This window comes from Lissotriton vulgaris, chromosome 6 (assembly GCF_964263255.1).
Source record: "Lissotriton vulgaris chromosome 6, aLisVul1.2, whole genome shotgun sequence".
In the NCBI taxonomy this organism is placed as follows: domain Eukaryota; kingdom Metazoa; phylum Chordata; class Amphibia; order Caudata; family Salamandridae; genus Lissotriton; species Lissotriton vulgaris.
In genome coordinates, this window is record NC_141694.1 from 92,344,514 (window position 1) to 92,365,442 (window position 20,929).

Here is a 20,929-nt window from a genome sequence, read left to right on the forward strand (position 1 = left end):
ATCCACACGATCGAAAGCTTTTTCGGCATCCAGACCCACGAGGACCGCCGGGATGTGGAACCTGTCTGCTTTTTCAAGTAAGTGAATCACCCTTCGCGTGTTATCGTGAGTCTGGCGCCCCGTGATAAATCCGGATTGGTCAGGGTGTATGATTGCAGGCATCAGATCCTGCAGCCTATTCGCCAAGATCGCCGAGTATAGTTTGGCGTCTATGTTAAGAAGCGCTATGGGGCGGAATGAGGCACACTGGGCGAGGTCCTTCCCCGGTATGGGCAAAACCGTTATCACCGCCTCCGCAAGGGAGCCAGTTGAAGATCCAGACACGGCCATGTCATTAAAAAGGGATACTAAAAAATCACAGAGTTCGGTGGCGTGCGATTTGTAAAAGATGGCGGTATAGCCATCAGGCCCAGGCGCCTTGTGTAGTTTCAAGTTCTTGATGGCCTCCAGCACCTCCTCCCTGGTATTCGGGGCCTCCAACAACTCATTCCATTCTTTGGATATCTGGGGGAGGGGTAGGTGCCGCAGATACTCCCGTTGGGCTCCCGCATGGAGCCCGTCCCCCGCATAGAGGTCCGCTTCGCTTCGTCCCGGTGTTGCATCACGCCCGCCGCATCTCGGATCCCTCTGATATACTCACGCTCCCTCCTATCGTGCAGCTGCCGAGCCAAGTGTCTACCTACCTTATTCCCACAGGAGTAAGATTGTCTTCCCAACCTCAACAGCGTAAATTCGGCCCTGTTATTGTAGTGAGTTCTCAGCTTCCCTCGTACCGCCGTCAGTGGCCGGAGGGTCACTCTCGAGGGATTGAGCTTGTAAGCTTGGTCGAGGGTTGCCAACTCTGCCTCCGGATCCTCCCGTTCCCGGCGCCGCAATCGGTTGAGATGTGCATTGAGGCCCAGGCACGTGCCCCTGATGGACGCCTTAAAGGTGTCCCAAGTGGTGGGGACCGAGGTATCAGACACGGGATTAAGCTAAAAAAACTCCCTTATGGCTTTCCGCAGCGCCTTATTAGAGGTATCATCCCTGACCACCGAGGCTGGGAAGTACCATTTCCGCTGCCCGCCGGCGACCAACGTAGGTTGAGCACCAGCAGACTGTGATCAGAAACTGAAAGCGGAAGAATGGCAGAGTCAAGGACATCTCCCCTCAGAGCCTGGCTGAGGAAAATGTGATCTAATCGTGAGTAGGAGTGATGTACATGTGAGAAGAATGTGTAATCCCGGGATGTAGGATGAATAAATCGCCAGCCATCAACCAGCTCCAGGTCCCCAACCAACTGCTGCGATGAGGCAGAAAACACGCCCGTGTCAGCCCTGTTGGCACCAGAGCTGTCTACTGTCCTATCCCACACCAAATTAAAGTCCCCTATTAGGAACAAGTGCCCCTCAGCAAAGTCTCCCACCCTCTGCAACAAGCTTTGTAGGAACCTATTTTGACCGGCATTGGGGAGATACACTACTACAAATGTACACAACCTCCCTTGAACAAGACCCTTCACCATCAGCCAGCGGCCATCCTTATCATTACGCTCCTCCACAGGTTGGAAATGCAGCGCAGCGCGTAAGAGGAGAGCCACCCCTCTATGTTTCGTGGAGGCAGAAGACCTGTATATAAGGGGATACGCCCTATGCCGAAGACGAAGGCGCAGCTCGTCCTTGCGCGCTAAATGAGTCTCTTGGAGCCCCACAACATCCAACTGGTGATCGATCACATATTTCCACACCTTCTGTCGCTTTTGCGGGGAATTCAGGCCCTTAACGTTCCAAGTCCCTATGCTAACAGGCATGATGGAGCGACAACCCAGAGCTCTCTACAGTCACCTTATAAGTCTCCCCTCCCGCACCCGAAACTCCATCATTCGCAGGCCATTCAGGAGAGCGTCCCAGGACTCCCCTCCCGCCACCACCAGCCTGACAACAAGTCATCAGCGACCTTGGCAAAAACAACCCCCACCCCATGCACGCCACAGCCATCCGAACGGTTCCCAGCCACACACTCCTCAGCGCACCCACGTCACCACTACTGGTCCCCCCATCCCAACCCCCCGTCAACTCCCCAACCCCTCCCCACATGATCACCCTACCCCAGAAGAACCCAAGCACAAGACCATACCAAACAAACCAATCATAATGGACTGACCCAACCACCCATGAAGATGGTAGTCCAAAAAGTCCAGGAAGTCCTCTACGGGCTGATAGGGGAACACCTGCCAGTGTATCCCAATGACCATATACCGGGGTGTCTTCCCACAAAGTACAAATGAACCCAGGGTACCTGCACGGTCATGTCCCTCCGGTGCCAGTCAGATCACACTCCACAAGTCATGCCGCCCCGGAGCCAAGCTGCGATGCCGCCAGGGTGGCGGAGGCAACAGAAGCCACCGCCTCATCTCTTTCTTGGAGACTGGCAGTCCGGTCCGGCATTCTCCTCTCCACCTCTCCGCCAACTCTGTGCCAGGAGGGGGACCTCCGCCGTCCCCTCGCAGAAGGACTCCCGCTGCCAGGTGGAGATTCCGCGTCATCGATGCCCAGGAGGTCCTTTGCCACCTGGAGGGACCTGATCTGCGCAAGCCTGTTTTGCCATCGGAAAATGATGCGGAACGGATGGCCCCAGGAATAAGCGATGTTACGTTCCCTCAAAAATGCAGTCACGGGCCGAAACTCTCGTCGCTTCCTCAGGGTGGAAGCTGCCAGGTCCTGATATAGTTGAGGATGATGACCCCGAAACTGCAAAGACGGAGTCTCCCGTGCCTTCCGCAGAATGCGCTCCTTCAGCTGAAAATCGTGGACACAGACTAGGATGTCCATCGGAGGGCCCCCTCCATGCCTGGGCAGCCCAACCCTATGCGCCCTGTCCATCTTGATCTCGCTAATGTCGTCATCGCCCAAAATCTGTAGGAACAGCGCTAAGACATAGCCCCTCAGGTCGCCAGACTCCCCGTCCCATGGCACCGATCGTATGCGGATGTTGTTCCTTCTGGAGTGCTTCCGCATGCGATTGCAAATCCAGATTCTGTTCCGTGAGGCGAAGCACGTCTTGTTGCAATTGGTGCACATCATTCGCCACATTCAGATCGTGGTCCTCTAAAGTGGCCACCCTTTCACCGACCCCGTCCAGGTCCCTCCTCACCTCCCTAAGGTCCGACGCCAGCTGGGTTCGTAGTTCGGAGATGTCTTCCTTGATGGATGCAAAGAGCTCCGTCATGAACGCCTTGGTGGCTGGGGCCTCATCGTCCCTCGACGCAGACGAAGCACTCGCCTCAGGAGACGGTGGCAGCTGGGATCCCCTGGTCAGGCCATCCTTGCCGTTCTTCCCTCTCCGCGGGTTGCCCGCCATCTTTGGCCTCCTAGTCGCTGATAGGCACCCCCAGCGATCGTGCGTGGCCACCCCAACTGGTGACTGGACCTACAGAGCCGGCCGGTGGGACACCAGAAGACACCCCCGGGCCGGGCCACCGCTAGTGCTCCCCACAGCAGACCTCTTCGTGCACAGCCGCGGTTCCCAGGAATCTGCCTCCCGCGACCATCCACCTCTCTCCGCGGTTAGGCCCAATCCTTCCGTTAGCCACCCCCAGCTCTCGAGCCACCAGAGTTCAGACGGGCGCTACATTTGAACAGGCTCCCCAATGTGCGGTCAAAACCTCCGCTGTCTGTCCCTTTTGTTGGCGCCAAATGCGTGCTGTACCTCGAGCCGCCACCTGTGGCTGATCACCAAGCAGCAATGGCGGCGCCCTGTCTCGGCGCCCACGCTGATGTAGCCGGGATGTTGTGGCGGCTCCTCCAAGGCAGCTGCTCTGGCCCGCCACGGGTGCCCAATGTGCCATGCCCTCCAAAGGCCGGTGTCCGCCCTGTATTCCTCAGAGCCGACCGCTCCGCCGGGCGAGACAAGCCGCCTCCTCCTTCCCCCCGTCTCTTGTGGCACCGCAGGGCAGAGGGGGAAGATTCCGCTTCAGTGCGGCGGTCCGCCGCAGGTCCAAGTCCCCTGCTCTGAGCGTCCATGACAAGAGCAGCCCTCGCACTCCAGGCCGAGGCCTGGTAAAGCCTCAGGCCCCTCTAGGCCGCTCACCTCTGCGGGCATCCCGGCACCTCCGCTCCTTCACTCCAGGGCTCCGCTACGCAGGTAGGGGGGAGGGGGGGCCCGCCCCTCGGTGGCGCTGCCGACTTTCTCCGGGCACCGCAACTGCAAGCGGGGCCCGGGCTCCACCACTTCCCTTCGGCCGCCGGCCTGCACTTCCGCTTCGGCGACCGCCTTCACTCCAGGGCGGGGACGTCCAGGCCTCTCTTCGTTGTTGCTGCAGTGGCGGGCCCGCTCTCTCCAGACGGCTCCGGAAGTCTGGTCAGGCCGCCAGGTTGCTCTCCACGGGTGCGGGCTCGACTCCGCAGGGGATACCCCCAGGCAAGGCACGGCTCCGGGGTGCTATTCGAAGCTTAGCGGGTTTCGGCGCCGGAGGGACCGCAAAACGCGTCTCACTCCGTCGTCATCTTGGCCACGCCCCCCCTTACTAACATTTTTAACTCAGTGTTCAATACTTGATTATATCCTTTGATTTGGAAGAAGACCATCATTAAACCTCTTCTAAAAAAAAAAAACACCTTGGATCCCACAGAACCTAAAAACTATAGGCCTATAGCATGCCTCCCTTTCCCCTCAACGATTGTTGAAAAGATAATGAATATTCAATTATCTCAATATATTGATCGTAATAATCTCTTGGACTCGACTCAATTTGGGTTCAGGAAGGGCCATGGGACGGAGACAGCCCTGATCAAGGCGGCGGATGAAATTAGGTTGATCCTAGGTCAAGGTGGAGCGGCGATTCTTGTCCTATTGGATTTGTCCGCGGCTTTTGACACGGTCGATCATTCCATTCTCATCGACCGTGTCTCAGCCATGGGCATAGGACATAAAGCTAAAATGCTACTCACCTCTTTCCTCGCCAACCGCACTCAATCGGTGAAATTGGGAGAATTCTATTCACCAATGTTTTCCCTTCCATGCGGAGTACCACAAGGATCCTCCATTAGTCCGACCTTATTCAATATTTATGTATCGGACTTGGCCAGGACCATTAAAAAACGAAGGGATGAGAATTACGTCATATTTTGACGACACCCAACTGGTGCTGGCAGTACAGAACAATGGAATGCAAGTGTCAGCCAGCTTTCAGAGGAAATGTTAACCATCAGTTCCTGGATGTCACGAAATTGTTTAAAGCTAAACTCCGACAAAACGGAGGTAATGACATTTGGTAGTTTATCACCTAGCTGGTCCCCCACGTGGTGGCCAACCGATTTGGGATCACTGCCGCAACCGGTAAAAAAAGTTAGAAACCTCGGGTGTTGTTAGACGACAAGCTTTCATTCATTCATCATGCGTATGCAGTTGTATCCGCATCCTTTAACATTCTTAGAATGGTAAAGAAGCTGCTTCCCTTCCTTCCCCCTAGTGCGGGAAAAACTCTCATGTGCACGCTGGTCTTGGCAAAGATCGACTATTGAAATGGCCTCTTTCTAAATGCTCAGGAGAGAGTCTTAAACAAATTACAATTAGTGCAAAACGCAGCAGCAAGACTGCTCTCTGGTACGCCAAAATTTAAATCCATATCCCCAGTTATCCGCCAACTACATTGGCTACCAATTAGAAGCCGAACAAATTTGAAGGCTCTATGTATAACATACAAAGCTATAAACAACTCTGGACCAGACTTTCTGAAAAAGGCTCTTGGTCTATACACTCCCGCTAGAACTCTTCTTTCATCCTCAGCACGCTGCCTGACCATCCCACGCACAAAGTAATCATCATCGGGAGACAGAGCATTTATAGTCGCTACCACCAGACTGTGGAATACTCTTCCTCTCCACATTAAGGCCAGCCCATCCCTCATGACATTCAGGAAGTCGGTAAAAACCTGGCTGTTCAATCAGTGAGTACGCTCTACAATCTTACGTTCCTCTGTCTTACAGCGCCGAGACACCTCTGGGTAGTTGTGCGCTATAAAAGTTTAATAAATAAAAATAAAATAAATATATGCTCATCAAAGCCAAAGACAACCCATTTAAAATCTCCGTCTTCTTGAGAATGACAATCTTATACAAGACAGTGACATCATAAGCCCCCGCTCCCCCCCCCCCCCCCCCCCCCACCCCTGTTACCCACTCCAGTGTGATGAGCAGCATCCTTGCATATGGCAGAATGGACTCCAATTACAAAAGTCAAATGAGCGCTAAATATTGTATATTGTGGATATTTACAGCTTTTCAATTCCATTGTTGTCCAATCCCACGTAAACCAACTGCAAAGCACCAGCTATTTGTACCCTGGAATGACACTTCTGTCCTAATATTAAAAAGGAGCCATCAAACCCGTTCCATCTGGCCATAAAGGTCTAGGAGTATATTTCAGATATTTTCTCATAATGAAAAAGAGACAAAAAAGAGGATTCAGTCGCATATTAGATCTTAGATGCACACTTGATCTAAAAGGAATAATTTTAGATGTTACCTCTTCACGACATTTACCTGCACCAGAGGGTAAATACATCGGTGTTTGCAATAGGCCTACAAGAGACTCATATTTCCATATTCCTATAGCCTACTCCCACAGAATATTTCATTGGCAACAGCTGTGGAGTTTTAAGGCTTGGATAAGCTTGCTGCTATTCTGTTCTTAGTGTTTGACTATCAATGAAGATCCTACGATGGAGAAGAAAAGGTTACTTTTAGTCCTGGTTCTGCAACGTAATAAGTCATTAAAAAAAATGTGCAATGTAATAAGACTCGCATTTACGCGAGACCTATTGCATTGTGGGCGGGTTGGGGGGGGCGAGAAGGCATGGCAGAAAATAGTACTTGAAGTAAAGGGGCCAGTAACCATGTAAGGATACAAATGACGACGTGGCTGTCATAGGGAGGGACTATAAATAAATGGAAGGCAGCATTTAGTAAAGGACAAAGACACAAGCCAATGAAAAGATGGGCGGGGGAGTGGGCGTGGCTTTTCTCCCGTACACAACTACCCGAGATCAACCCCAGAGCAGTGCTTGTGTGCTGGCTCAGGGCTCGACCTAAAAAAAACCTGCCTCTCAGAGGCAAACTGCCAGTATGGTGCACTGTTCATAGAGAAATCTCATGGTTTCTTAAAGGGACAGGACATTTTTCCATTCTTTACAATGAAAATCTATTAGGCTGCATTTCTTTTTTCGTTCTTAATACATTTTCACCTTTCTGTGCAATACGCAGCAACGCAGGTTTGAAATTGGTATTCTGAGTTATTGTGTCCTCCCAGAAAAAGAAAATGAACCTCTGATGGGATATCGTAGGGTGTACTGCATCATGAAATCAGATGGATATGACTCCCCATGGGATGTTAAAATGGATTGTACATATGTGCTAATGGGTCCACGCAGGCAGTGCATAATTATTCTAGTGTTTACGACTTCAATGAAGATTCTATGATGCAGAAAAGGACTGAAAGCATGTTACTTTTTCTTGTGCCTTTCATTGTAATATGGTGTTTCCTGAACTTGTGTTCTCTGGTGTGATTCACCACAGGTAAAGAAGCAACAGTGTGTGCTTGACAATGTTTTGATGTTGATTTTCTGTTCACTACTTAATTCTTTAATTAATAATCTTTTTTCAGAAATCCGGTCGGACTCAACAATCAGAGGTACGCATTATTTTTCTACACTAGAGTGGGGGGTAAAGTCATGGTTCTTTCACATTAAATAAAGGAAATCATTTTTACTGTCTCTTTACATAGTGTGCTTACATAACTTTGGGTCTGATTTATTATTTGGGGATGGCCTGCCGTTCCACTAGGGGGATTGAATAAATTACTCTGCCTTCATGGTGGAGGGACTCTGTCAAATTTTTAAATGACCGCCAAGCAGTTGGACATTTATACTGCATTGGCAGGTCCTTGCCCATGCATTTCGCTATTGCCTGTACCAAACATTTTCCTTTTATTTTCATAAAGAAGATCCCGAAATACCTCTGTGTGTGTGTGTGTGTGTGTATATATATATATATATATATATATATATATATATATATATATATGATAATGTTAATGTTATGGGTGACTTATATAGCGCTCGGCTACTCCAAGGAGTGTCCCGGCGCTTTCTGACCCATAGCTGAAACAGAAGGAAAAAAAAAATGGAAAGAAGCAGACCTATCATTGACTGTAGAGCCAAGTTTTCAAACCTTTTCTAAAAGCCAGCAGGTTTGGGGTACAACGGAGTGCCAGGGGGAGGGTGTTCCAAAGCTTGGGAGCGAGATGTTTGAAAGAACGTCCCCCTATCCTGGCTTTCCTGATAATAGGGACAGTTGCCAGACCAAGGGATTCTGATCTGAGGGATCTTGTGGGCTTATAAAAGGTAAGACGTTTCTGGATGTACTTAGCCCCAACAGCATGGAATGCCTTGTGCGCCAGTGTATATATATTCACAGAAAAAAACATAGGTTTCAGGGACGTTATAGTTGGAAATTAGCATTAAAAAAAACATAGAAATTCACTGAAAAAACCATAGGTTTCAGGGACGTTATATTTAGGCTGACATTTCACTCTTAGAAAACCATAGAAATTCGAATGTTATAGTTAGTAGAGCAAACTATAACTCGAGCCCCCACAATGCACTGCTGATGTCACATTACATCACTCATGACATGGTCAGTGACATCAATGATGACATCAATAATGACATCTCAAATGATATCACTGATGACATCATCCAGTGAATTTGTGTTTCTCTAAAGTTTAAATATATTTTATATATGTTACTGCCAAGGTGTATTGAAGCATGAGTTGGTGTATACATGTCTGGGTGGAGGATTTAATAGGTGTGACTGACTGTATAAGTGAGTGATTAATTATGTCTTACTGAATGCATGGGTTAGTGACTAAACTGTGTGAATGTCTGTACCAGTCTCTGTTGTTGTGTAAGCGCATGGGTTGATGAGTAGGTACTTGACTGTCTACATGGGTTACTTATTGGTTGCATGAGTATCTGTATGGATGTCTCAGTGTTTGTGTGGGTGGGGGTGTGACTTTCTGCCTACATGTGAGTCAATAATTTACTGGTGTAAGGGTTCAATAGTGGAAATAGCTGTATAGGTGAGTGAGTGTGTGTATCAGTGTGTTGGTGAGTGGATGTATGTCTCAGTGGTATATGTGTGAGTAACTACATATGTGAAAGGCAGTATATGTGACTGTTGGCGTATATAAATGACTATATGTGAGAGTGAGTAATTGTGAGAGTGGCTGTATAAGTGAGTGTGCTTGTGTCAGTGATTGTATATGTTAGTATCTGATTGAATAGGTTAAATAGTGAATGTATAACTGTATAGGTGAGTAAATGGTATTGTTATTGATTCTTTACATGCATAGCTAGGTGTGTCAATAACTATGGATGAGTGAATGTGTATGAGTGTATAGGTGTATGAGATCATATAATAGTGCTGTATTGATGAGTGACTGCATGTTTGAGTAACTATATGCGTGAATGAATTGTGTATAGCTAGGAATTGGTCAGTGGGTATATAGTAACTGATATTGCTTTGTCTATGGTTTCAAAAATGGTAGTCTGTATTTTAGAGTGGGTGTATCAAAGGTTATATTAGGGTGTGAGGAGGTGCATCAGATTATCACATGGATGATGTCATCAGTGCTGTCACTGACCATGTCATGAGTGATGTAATATGTGACTTAATCAGCAGTGCATTGCGGGAGCATAAGTTATAGTTATCTCTACTAACTATAACGTTCAAATTTCTCTTGTTTTGTACGAGTGAAATGTCAGCCTAACTATAACGTCCCTGAAACCTATGTTTTTTTCGGTGAATTTCTGTGGTTCTAAAAGGAATAATTTTAGATGTTACCGCTTCGCGACATTTACCTGCACCAGAGGGAAAATACATCGGTGTTCGCAATAGGCCTACAAGAGGCATATTTCCATATTCCTATATCCTACTCCCACAGAATATTTCATTGGCAACAGCTGTGGAGTTTTAAGGCTTGGATAAGCTTGTTGCTATTCTATTCTTATTGTTTGACTATCAATGAAGATCCTACGATGGAGAAGAAAAGGTTACTTGTAGTCCTGGTTCTGCAACATAAGAAGTAATAAAAAAGAATTTGCAATGTAATAAGACTCGCATTTACGCAAGACCTATTGCATTGTGGGCGGGCTGGGGGGGGGGGGGGGGCGAGAAGGCATGGCAGAAAATAGTACTTGAAGTAAAGGAGCCAGTAACCATGTAAGGATACAAATGACGACGTGGCTGTCATAGAGAGGGACTATAAATAAATGGAAGGCAGCATTTAGTAAAGGTAAAGACACAAACCAATGAAAAAGATGGGCGGGGGAGTGGGCGTGGCTTTTCTCCCGTACTCAACTACCCGAGATCAACCCCAGAGCAGTGCTTGTGCGCTGGCTCAGGGCTCGACCTAATAAAAAACCTGCCTCTCAGAGGCAAACTGCCAGTATGGTGCACTGTTCATAGAGAAATCTCATGGTTTCTTAAAGGGACAGGACCTTTTTTCTTTCTTTACAATGAAAACCTATTAGGCTGCATTTCTTTTTTCGTTCTTAATACATTTTCACCTTTCTGTGCAATACGCAGCAACGCAGGTTTGAAATTGGTATTCTGAGTTATTGTGTTCTCCCAGAAAAAGAAAATGAACCTCTGATGGGATATCATAGGGTGTACTACATCATGAAATCAGATGGATATGACTCCCCATGGGATATTAAAATGGATTGTACATATGTGCTAATGGGTCCACGCAGGCAGTGCATAATTATTCTAGTGTTTACGACTTCAATGAAGATTCTATGATGCAGAAAAGGACTGAAAGCATGTTACTTTTTCTTGTGCCTTTCATTGTAATATGGTGTTTCCTGAACTTGTGTTCTCTGGTGTGATTCACCACAGGTAAAGAAGCAACAGTGTGTGCTTGACAATGTTTTGATGTTGATTTTCTGTTCACTACTTAATTCTTTAATTAATGATTGTTTTTCAGAAATCCGATTGGACTCAGCAATCACAGGTACGCATTATTTTTCTAAACTAGAGTGGAGGGTAAAGTCATGGTTCTTTCACATTAAATAAAGGAAATAATTTTTACTGTCTTTTTACATATTGTGCTTACATAACTTTGGGTCTGAATTATTATTTGGGGCTGGCCTGTCGTTCCACTAGGGTGATTGAATAAATTACTCTGCCTTCATGGTGGAGGGACTCTGTCAAATTTATAAATGACCGCCAAGCAGTTGGACATTTATACTTCGTTGGCAGGTCCTTGTCCATGCATTTCGCTATTGCCTGTACCAAAAGTTTTCCTTTTTATTGTCATAAAGAAGATGCCGAAATACCTGTGTGTGTGTGTGTGTGTGTGTGTGTGTGTGTGAGTGTGTGTGTGTATATGTGTGTATATATATATATATATATATATATATATATGTGTGTATATATATATATATATATATATGTATGTATATGTGTACATATATATATGTATGGAAGAAAGAGTTGCCCCATGGTGGGAATGCACTTACGGGTAGGAATTAATGCCGCCGCAAGGGCGCGAGCCGCGAACAAAGTCCTTTTCCTGCCAGACGCGTTTCGGGCCAACGCCCTCTTCAGTGGCAGACCATGTGATAAGACGGCAAGCGGCAAACACCAGTAAATACCCACAGTAATTATACGCAGGTGTGGCACCTGAAGCAATGCTTTCTGGGACTGGTAGTTTATAAGTAGAACCCAAGTGGGTCGCCGCCGCCATTCACATGTAAAAAAGTATTAAAAGGATTGCCAATGTCCCCGCCAGCACCCCACAAGTAAAAGGCACCTCCCGTTCCACAGTACGCTGCCCAAATGAGGCAGCTGTGGACCCGGAGTTTGTCCGCGGTAGTGCAAACCCGCGACCGGGCTGGCCGCTAACAAATGGAAGAAAGAGTTGCCCCATGGTGGGAATGCACTTACAGGTAGGAATTAATGCCGCCGCAAGGGCGCGAGCCGCGAACAAAGTCCTTTTCCTGCCAGACGGGTTTTCGGCCAATGCCCTCTTCAGTGGCAGACCATGTGATAAGACGGCAAGTGGCAAACACCAGTAAATACCCACAGTAATTATGCGCAGGTGTGGCACCTGAAGCAATGCTTTCTGGGACTGGTAGTTTATAAGTAGAACCCAAGTGGGTCGCCGCCGCCATTCACATGTAAAAAAGTATTAAAAGGATTGCCAATGTCCCCGCAAGCACCCCGCAAGTAAAAGGCACCTCCCGTTCCACAGTATGTATATATGTGTGTATATATATGTGTGTATATATATATATATATATGTTATCACAGGATCTCCCCGGTCCCGGGGAGGAATGGAGTCGCTGAAAGACGGCACTGACACGCTTTGTTCAATGAAGGTGATTTATTTCATCAATCCGTGTGGGGGATTAAACAACAAAAAGAAACCAACGCGTTTCGACAGCGTCCGCTGTCTTGATCACGGTCAGTTTGAAAAGTGATGCTCACAGTTTTGTAAAACAAACAAAGCATAGGTTACACCCCCTGGTAATCCAATCAGGTTTATAACGGATTACAGCCAAGAGGCCAAACAATTGAATCAAATTCTAAGAAGAAATTGGAAACTTCTACAGTTGGACCCAGTAATAGGAGAAAAAATGGGTAACCACCCCATAGTGACATACAGAAGGGCCAAGAACCTACAGGACAAACTGATTCACAGTCACTTCCAAACCTCCAATAAGAAATCATGGCTGCAAACAAAAGGTTTTGTAAAATGTTACAATTGTAAGATCTGCGAAATAGCCAAGCCAACTACAGAAATACCAATGCCCAACAACAAAACCTGGAAAATCAAAGAATGTATTACTTGCAACAGCAAAAACACAGTGTACATGATCGAATGTCCATGTAAGCTCAAATATATAGGCAGCACAATCTGCGAGCTAAAAAAACGGATATTGGAACACGTTAGAGCTACTGTACACAAGGATAGAAGCAACGCTGTTGCCAAACATATGGAGCTGAACCACGAAGGAGATTGGAAGAAACTACGTTTCTGGGGAATCGAAACCCTAAGTCTCTCAATGAGGGGTGGACACAATGAGAAGGAACTCCGACGAAAAGAATCCAAACACATCCTGAGCTTCAGGACCATGATCCCATTTGGGCTCAATCAGTCGGAAGAACTATACATACACCTATAATCAACTAGACTCTAAAGTACCTTCCCGCTAACCATGAACTATTTTAACTTATTATTTTGGTTTTACCACTTCACTTAATTTTCACTGTAACTATGCTCACACGTAAAACATCAAGCTCTTCTAATGGACTAATTAGCCCACCAGAGGGCAGTATCACACCTAAGAAAAACCTGAATATAAAAACTAAGGACTGGACTCGCACAACCCATTGTATAAATGTATTGAACTATATGAAATGTCATTGAGAACACAGATTATAGTCGGGGTAGCATGACCAAAATTGCTTAACCAAGGGGGACATGAAACAATTACCGGGAACAGAGACACAGCCTAAGCCCACTGGGGGGCGGGACTTGAAATACATAACGGGTTTCACTACACCCACTAGCCTGATATGCAGTCCGAGTATAAAAACGATTGGGGATAACACTGAGTTAAGCAGCCTTGTAAAAATAAAACAACAAGCATCCTCAAATACTCACGTAAAAGTAACACGATCAAGTTAGGACTACATATCCCATAACACCTAAAAATGTGGGCGGTACCAATTACCAGGGGGTGTAACCTATGCTTTGTTTGTTTTACAAAACTGTGAGCATCACTTTTCAAACTGACCGTGATCAAGACAGCGGACGCTGTCGAAACGCGTTGGTTTCTTTTTGTTGTTTAATCCCCCACACGGATTGATGAAATAAATCACCTTCATTGAACAAAGCGTGTCAGTGCCGTCTTTCAGCGACTCCATTCCTCCCCGGGACCGGGGAGATCCTGTGATAATTTGCAGCGGTTGGCTCAACCGCAGGAGAAACGCGACCGAAAATTAAGGAGCGCCTAGCGAAGGGAAAGCGAGCCAAGCAGTGGAATATATATATATGTGTATATATATATGTGTGTATATATATATATATGTGTATATATGTATGTATATATATATATATATATATATATATATATATATATATTCACTGAAAAAACCATAGGTTTCACACCAGTTATAGTTAGCTGGTAATTTTACTCCTACAAAACTTTGGAAATTCCCCCGTTATAGTTAGTTCAGCTAACTATAACTCGCGCGCCCACAATGCACTGCTGATGATGTCACATATTACATCACTCATGACCTGGTCAGGGACATCACTCATGACATCACTGATGACATCTCAAATGACATCACTGATGACATCATCCTTGTGAAAGAGTGGCAGACCTCCTCTCACTAATATAACCTTTGATACACACATTCAAAAATAGAAACAAAAATGTTCAAGAAAATGGAGATACCAATACCAGTTACATATATACATATTCCGCATACCATCTCCAATCCCCCCGGACCGGCGAAGCAGGAGACAGACCACAGCTTTCAGGTAACTGTTTTTTTTATTGCAGGTCTCAGTGGAAACAACCAACTATGATGCGTTTCGGGCTGTGCATCCCTTGTTCACATGCAGGGAGTAGCTGGATACAATTGAGTTTATAGTGCATTTTGCCCTGCCTGCCACCCGCCCCCCAAGGGTCATGTGACCTATAATCAACAGACTCATTTTGCCTGAGTTCAGTGTCTAAGAATATAATCATGTACATATTGCTAAAAAATAAATTAGAAAGCAATTATGTAAAACAGATTGAAATTATTGTACATTATATACTTTGTATGAATGCAAGTTGAATTTTAAGCACCATTTTGTACTTATGGAGTCATTTGATCAATGTAACCGGGTCACATTTTAGCTTTGCAAAATAACTGGATAAATCCATTTTGTCACAATACAGACCAACTCTATTCATTTACATAAGGTGACTTTGCTAATGATAACATCTTAACTTCTGCCATGTGGGACAGAGGAATGGAGGGCTCGGTGTGCAAATAGGCAAAAAAAGTGCTAACGTGTCAACAAACACAGGCTAGGACAACCCTGCCTAGAGTGCAAAGAGGCTTAGTATAAAGTGCATACAATCACATCTAAAAGACAATATTAAAATACATGATATACATCTTACTGATTAAAAAAGAATACACATATAAAACGTTACCCGTATTGAAATAAGGACAAAGCCATATTATTTGATCAAGGTAAGTATAAAATGCTATTCTAAAAACAGTAATTCATCATGATTTTAAAAGTGAAAAAATGAGTGCAGTGACCATATATATGGTGATAAAACTAAATAATGATAAATAGGGAGGATAAAGTATTGCCACTGTTGTAAAGTGGCCGAAAAACAGAGCTGAAAGGAAGAAAGAAGGGAAAAAAATAGTAAAACCCGATAGATAACAGGGAACCTGACTATCTATTGTACATCATAAATAGTTCTAGTTAACCCTTCCTTCATATTCGAAAAAAGTGAATGGGCAACAGGGACCCTGACTACCCATTGAGACATTATGTCATCACAAACCAACTAGTTTTGGCACCACTGCTGTTTGAGTTCCGTACTGATATTAAGATAGGCACTAATATAGAAAAACAGGCAAAGCTACTTAGCAATTGTTGGGATGGGAAAACATGCTTTAGAGTTAGATTTTAGCTATAGGAAGTTATGGATATCTTCCGTATTGTTGAGGCCGTTGGGCCACTTGCTGCCGAACTCCAAAATGAAGCGTGTCTCCAGCTGCCTCAATAGCAGTTCTCTATTGCCTCCTCTCCGGGAGGGCGGAACTGATCCCACCACAAAATACGTGAGGCACTCTAGATCTTTATTGTGGAGAAGTGTGGCTCACTGGTTAGAGCAGGCAGACCCTGAAGCAGAGGTCAGACCCGGGACCAGGGTTCAATTCCCCGACGCGGCAGGGTCTTGAGCTCAAATGTCCATGGACTCGATAATTTTCGCTTCGGTGCCTGACCTGATCATGGGTTCACACTCTGCAACTCTGGGCATTAAGCTTGCTTAATCTCCACAACGGCCCCCCCGCGGCGGGATGCCTGGCTTTCACCTTGGGGATGCCCTGTAGGGGCTATCTCACAGGGAAAAACCAGGACGGGTTCCCAAGGCAAGCGCGGAGATACCCCTTCGGGGGTAGATTCTGGCGCTATATAAGAATATAATAAGAATATAATAATAATAATAATAATAATAATAATAATATTGTTCTTCAACGCAAAATGTCGTGCCACCGGATAGGTGGGATCATTATGTAGTATTGCCTGGGCTTTTGTACTGCCTATGTAATTTAGTCCAAAGGTGCACGTCAGAACATAGACTGCAAAGTCAGTTTTGCAGTCATGGTTGCCCTTGATAGGAATATCAGTTGTGTCAAAGGGTGTGCGGTAATGTGTTTTGTTTATACCGAATTTGCACGCCCTATAATGTGTGCATTTATAGAATCCAGACTTAGATTTCAACCACGTGCCCTTTTGTTTCAGCTCAGGGCTGCTAACATCCAAATGAGCCCCCATATTTCTGGCCCTACGGAAAATAACCATGGGCTTACGGGGCAAAGTACAGTTGAGGATGTTATCTGTGAGAACTATTGGCCAATTTTTTTGAATTATTTTTTTGATGGCGTTCTCTTCACTGCTGTAAGCAGTGATGAATCTCGGGCAAGTGTTGCTTTCAAAGTCTGGACCTGCAGAAGCATCAGTGGTATTCGACTCTATGCTTGGCTTTATCAGTAGACTGTCTCTGCTTCTTAACCTTGCTTTAGCCAAAGCTTGTTTAAAAATTTTGTCTAAGGTCAGTGATGCAATCCTCAAGGTCGGTTGGTGAGCTACAGATTTGCTTGATTCTTAGGATTTTTCCATAAGGAATGCTGCATATTGTATGCCTGGGGTGAAGACTGGAGGCATGTAGTGTAGTGTTGCCTGATGTGGGTTTACGGTATAAAGTGGATTCTAATTTGTTGGTATTCATATAGATTTTAACATCCAAAAATTCTGTTTGTTTGGGACTGATGTGAGATGTAAAATGAAGATTGAGGGAATTTGTATTAATTTCATCAACAAATAGATGTGCCTCATCTTCGCTGCCTTGCCACAGAATAAATGTTGTCAATGTATCGTAGATACTTGACGAGCTTTTCTCTGACCCACACCTTATGTGTGACGCTGAGAACCTGCTCCTCCCACCAGCCTACATGCAAGCATGCGTAGCTGGGGGAGAAGCAGGATCCCATTGCCACACCTCGAAGCTGTCTCCACAGTTCTTTACCAAAAGCAAAATAATTATTGTTTAAGCACCAATTCATCAATTGAAGAATAATTTTGTTGTGCTCGTTGTGACCATTTTACCAAATTTCTTGTAATTCCGTTCAGCAGTTTGGGCTGTAGCCATGTCTAATCGTCCTATGGAAAATAACATGGGGAAAACACGTTTTGGGACCCCCCTTTTTTCTCAGCCCCCACTTAATAAATCGCCCCAAAACTTTCAGGGAAGGAGCTGGCCATCATCTTTGAGAAATTCGCGAAGATTTATCAGCGGGCGCCAAAGTTATTCCCAATAGAATGTTGTGGATTTCCTATGGAAACTAGGTCCTAACGATAACTACAAAGATGCCCTGTAGCATTTGAGAGAGCACACGAACAGTACTCTGCCCTCCAGCAGTATCACGCAGCCTTCTTCCCAACTCCGCCTTTCATCATACCTGCCAACGCGTTTCAGGGCCGAAGCCCCTTCTTCCTGGGCGCAAAACACCACACGTAGCAGCCTGCATTAGCATTTCTGGTTTTTATTTATGCCAAGAACCCACTTCCCGTGGGCGTGTGTTGGATTCACTGTCCCACGGTGCTTTATGGGATATAGAGTTCCGTAATGCAGGCAGTAAGTTCATGCGCGGTTCTGCAATTTTTAAGTTCAATTAATACCTCTAGTGGGTTGCAGAGCATGAAGGATGGCTCATTTAGCGTATGGAGTACTATGCCGATTCCAGCCCTGCCTCGTTCAGAGCCCCGACCTCGCTCAGCCAGTGATTGATGTATTCTCCAGCTGGTGACGGTGCCACTCTCTGTGGCGAGGCTGCCGCGTATAATAGTCAACGCAAAGATGCCCTGTAGCATTTGAGAGAGCACACGAACAGTACTCTGCCCTCCAGCAGTATCACGCAGCCTTCTTCCCAACTCCGCCTTTCATCATATCTGTCAACGCGTTTCAGGGCCGAAGCCCCTTCTTCCTGGGCGCAAAACAACACACGTAGCAGCCTGCATTAGCATTTCCGGTTTTTATTTATGCCAAGAACCCACTTCCAGTGGGCGTGTGTTGGATTCACTGTCCCACGGTGCTTTATGGGATATAGAGTTCCGTAATGCAGGCAGTAAGTTCATGCGTGGTTCTGCAATTTTTAAGTTCAATTAATACCTCTAGTGGGTTGCAGAGCATGAAGGATGGCTCATTTAGTGTATGGAGTACTGTGCCGATTCCAGCCCTGCCTCGTTCAGAGCCCCGACCTCGCTCAGCCAGTGATTGATGTATTCTCCAGCTGGTGATGGTGCCTCTCTCCGCAGCCAGGCTGCCGCGTATAATAGTCAACACAAAGATGCCCTGAACGTGTATATGTATAGATATATATATATATATATATATATATATATATATATATATATATATATATATATATATATATATATATATATATATATATATATATATATATATATATATATATATATATAAATATATATATATATACAAAGCACGAAGACTGAAATTTGGAGCCCCAGACCCAGAAAACGACACGAGTCCCAGAATCAAGGCAAGTTCTTTAATTTCTTAAGGCAAAGGCAGCATACGAGACTGACGCGTTTCGGGCGGTTGCCCTTGTTCACAGTCACAGATTACCCTACATGCCTGTTTTTTTTTAAATTGCTAGTGCACACCATGTGATAGTAATAAACATAGAGTTACTATTACGGTTTAGGTTGTACATCTTCGAGAGTATGTCTGCTATATTGAAAAATACTTTTCTTTTGAATACACAAAAATCAATTTGGTAATTCATTTACAATGTGGATAATTTAACACAGGATTGTATCTGCATATATGCATAATTATGGTCTAAAACAGTCTGTCTTATAAAGTGCAAGGTGCTATGTTGTGCAAATTGTAAATCTTTACATCTTGTGCAAAATAGGCATTTTTGGTTATAAAAGTATAAATACTTTAAAACTTTCAATATAAAATTAATTGTTATATCATAAAAATGTTTTACCCTATATACATATTAAAAGAAGCAAGATCTGTAAACATATATACTGTGCAAAATCGCAATATAAATACAAGAACCGTAAAGACCAAAAAAAAACATTATCAATCCTGCAGGGACATCTTAAAATGATGGCAACCCTGTTTATCCTAATTAAATTGTAAGGGACATCAAATAACGATGGCAGCCCTATTACTCTCATTGAATAACACCCCGTCTGGTAGATCTCTATGTTAAATGTTCTAAATGTGCTGATAACACCATAGTGCCATGTGTTAAACTCAAGATGGAACATAAACTAATCCATTTCAATTTGAGTGAACCCCAGTGCAAGATATAAATAATAAAAAAAAGGGAAGGAAAAAGAGATAGACTGGAATTGACAATGAGGGGAGAAGTGAGGGTCTTACAGGAGGGAAAAGGAGCCAAAGAACTTATAACAGCACATCCAAAAGGTAACAGACTACACATAGGTCATTAATGGGTGTGACCTTTGTCAAATGATTACAAACTCACAGGTCAATTAAAGAAAATGATAGAGATCCTCCGTGGTGTTAAGCCTGTTAGGAACCTTAGTATCAAGCTCTAATATCATCCCAGATTCCATCTGGCGCAGGAGTTTATCTCTGTTTCCCCCTCTTCTTGGTTGTGCAACTGATGTTAACACAAAATAATTCAAGCATTCCAAGTTGTTGTTGTGAACTTGTCTGAAATGCCTGGCGACAGGATAAGCATTGTCGTTAACAATTGCACGCAAGTGTTGTAATATCCTAGCATGTACTGCTGGTCGGGTACTTCCAATGTACCTCAGACCGCAAGTACAGGTTAGGACATATACTGCATATTCGGTCCTACAGTTGTAATTCCCCTTGATCTGTAGGGGAGTTGGACTGAATGGAGTAGAATATGAACATGTATTTATCCCGAACTTACATGCCCGACAGCTGTTACACTTGAAAAACCCATTTCTGGGTGGAGATCGGGTAGGTTGTGTAGTAAGTTCTGGGAAAGGGTTAGAGACATGGTTACGTAAGGAGGGTCCCCTCCTAAACGTGATAATTGGATTGGCTGGAAGATCTCCGGCTAGAACTCCATCTGTTTGCAGAATGGGCCAATTTCTAGTGAGGATCGATCTTATTCTTCTGTCCTGATGACTGAAAGCTGTAAGGAACCTAATATCAGAGCTTTCAAAATGCTCCTTTTCGTTCAGTATCTTATTATTGTGGGACAGAAGAGATTCCCTGGTTACCTGTTGGATGTTTGTAACCGCTGCTTTCAGGGTTTTGTCATGGTATCCCCTGGCCTTAAATCTGCTGATGGATTCTTCTATACATTTGTCCCTTTCTTCTGCCACACTACAGATTCTCTTGATCCTGAGTAGCTCACCATATGGAATGTTGTCTATGGTATGTTTCGGATGGGCACTACTAGCATGCAACGTGGAGTTGCCCGCAGTTTCTTTTCTGTAAAGGGTGGTTGCCAACCGGTTGTTTTTGGGGTACACTTTTACATCCAAAAAATTAACTGATGTTTTACTGATGTGGTGCGTGAATTTTAGATTGTAT

At 45.0% G+C, this 20,929-nt stretch overlaps 1 protein-coding gene across 3 annotated transcripts in view; it reads left to right on the top strand.

The window, feature by feature from the left end:
* Nucleotides 1-20,929, top strand: part of LOC147706848 (exportin-5-like) — a 1,626,836-nt gene that overhangs the window by 373,694 nt on the left and 1,232,213 nt on the right. For all 3 annotated transcript variants that reach the window (XM_086926008.1, XM_086926006.1, XM_086926007.1), the window contains 2 exons: nt 7,642-7,668; nt 11,026-11,052. In XM_086926008.1, the coding sequence (XP_086782134.1) occupies nt 7,642-7,668; nt 11,026-11,052 (54 nt within the window). The remainder of the gene's footprint in view (nt 1-7,641; nt 7,669-11,025; nt 11,053-20,929) is intronic.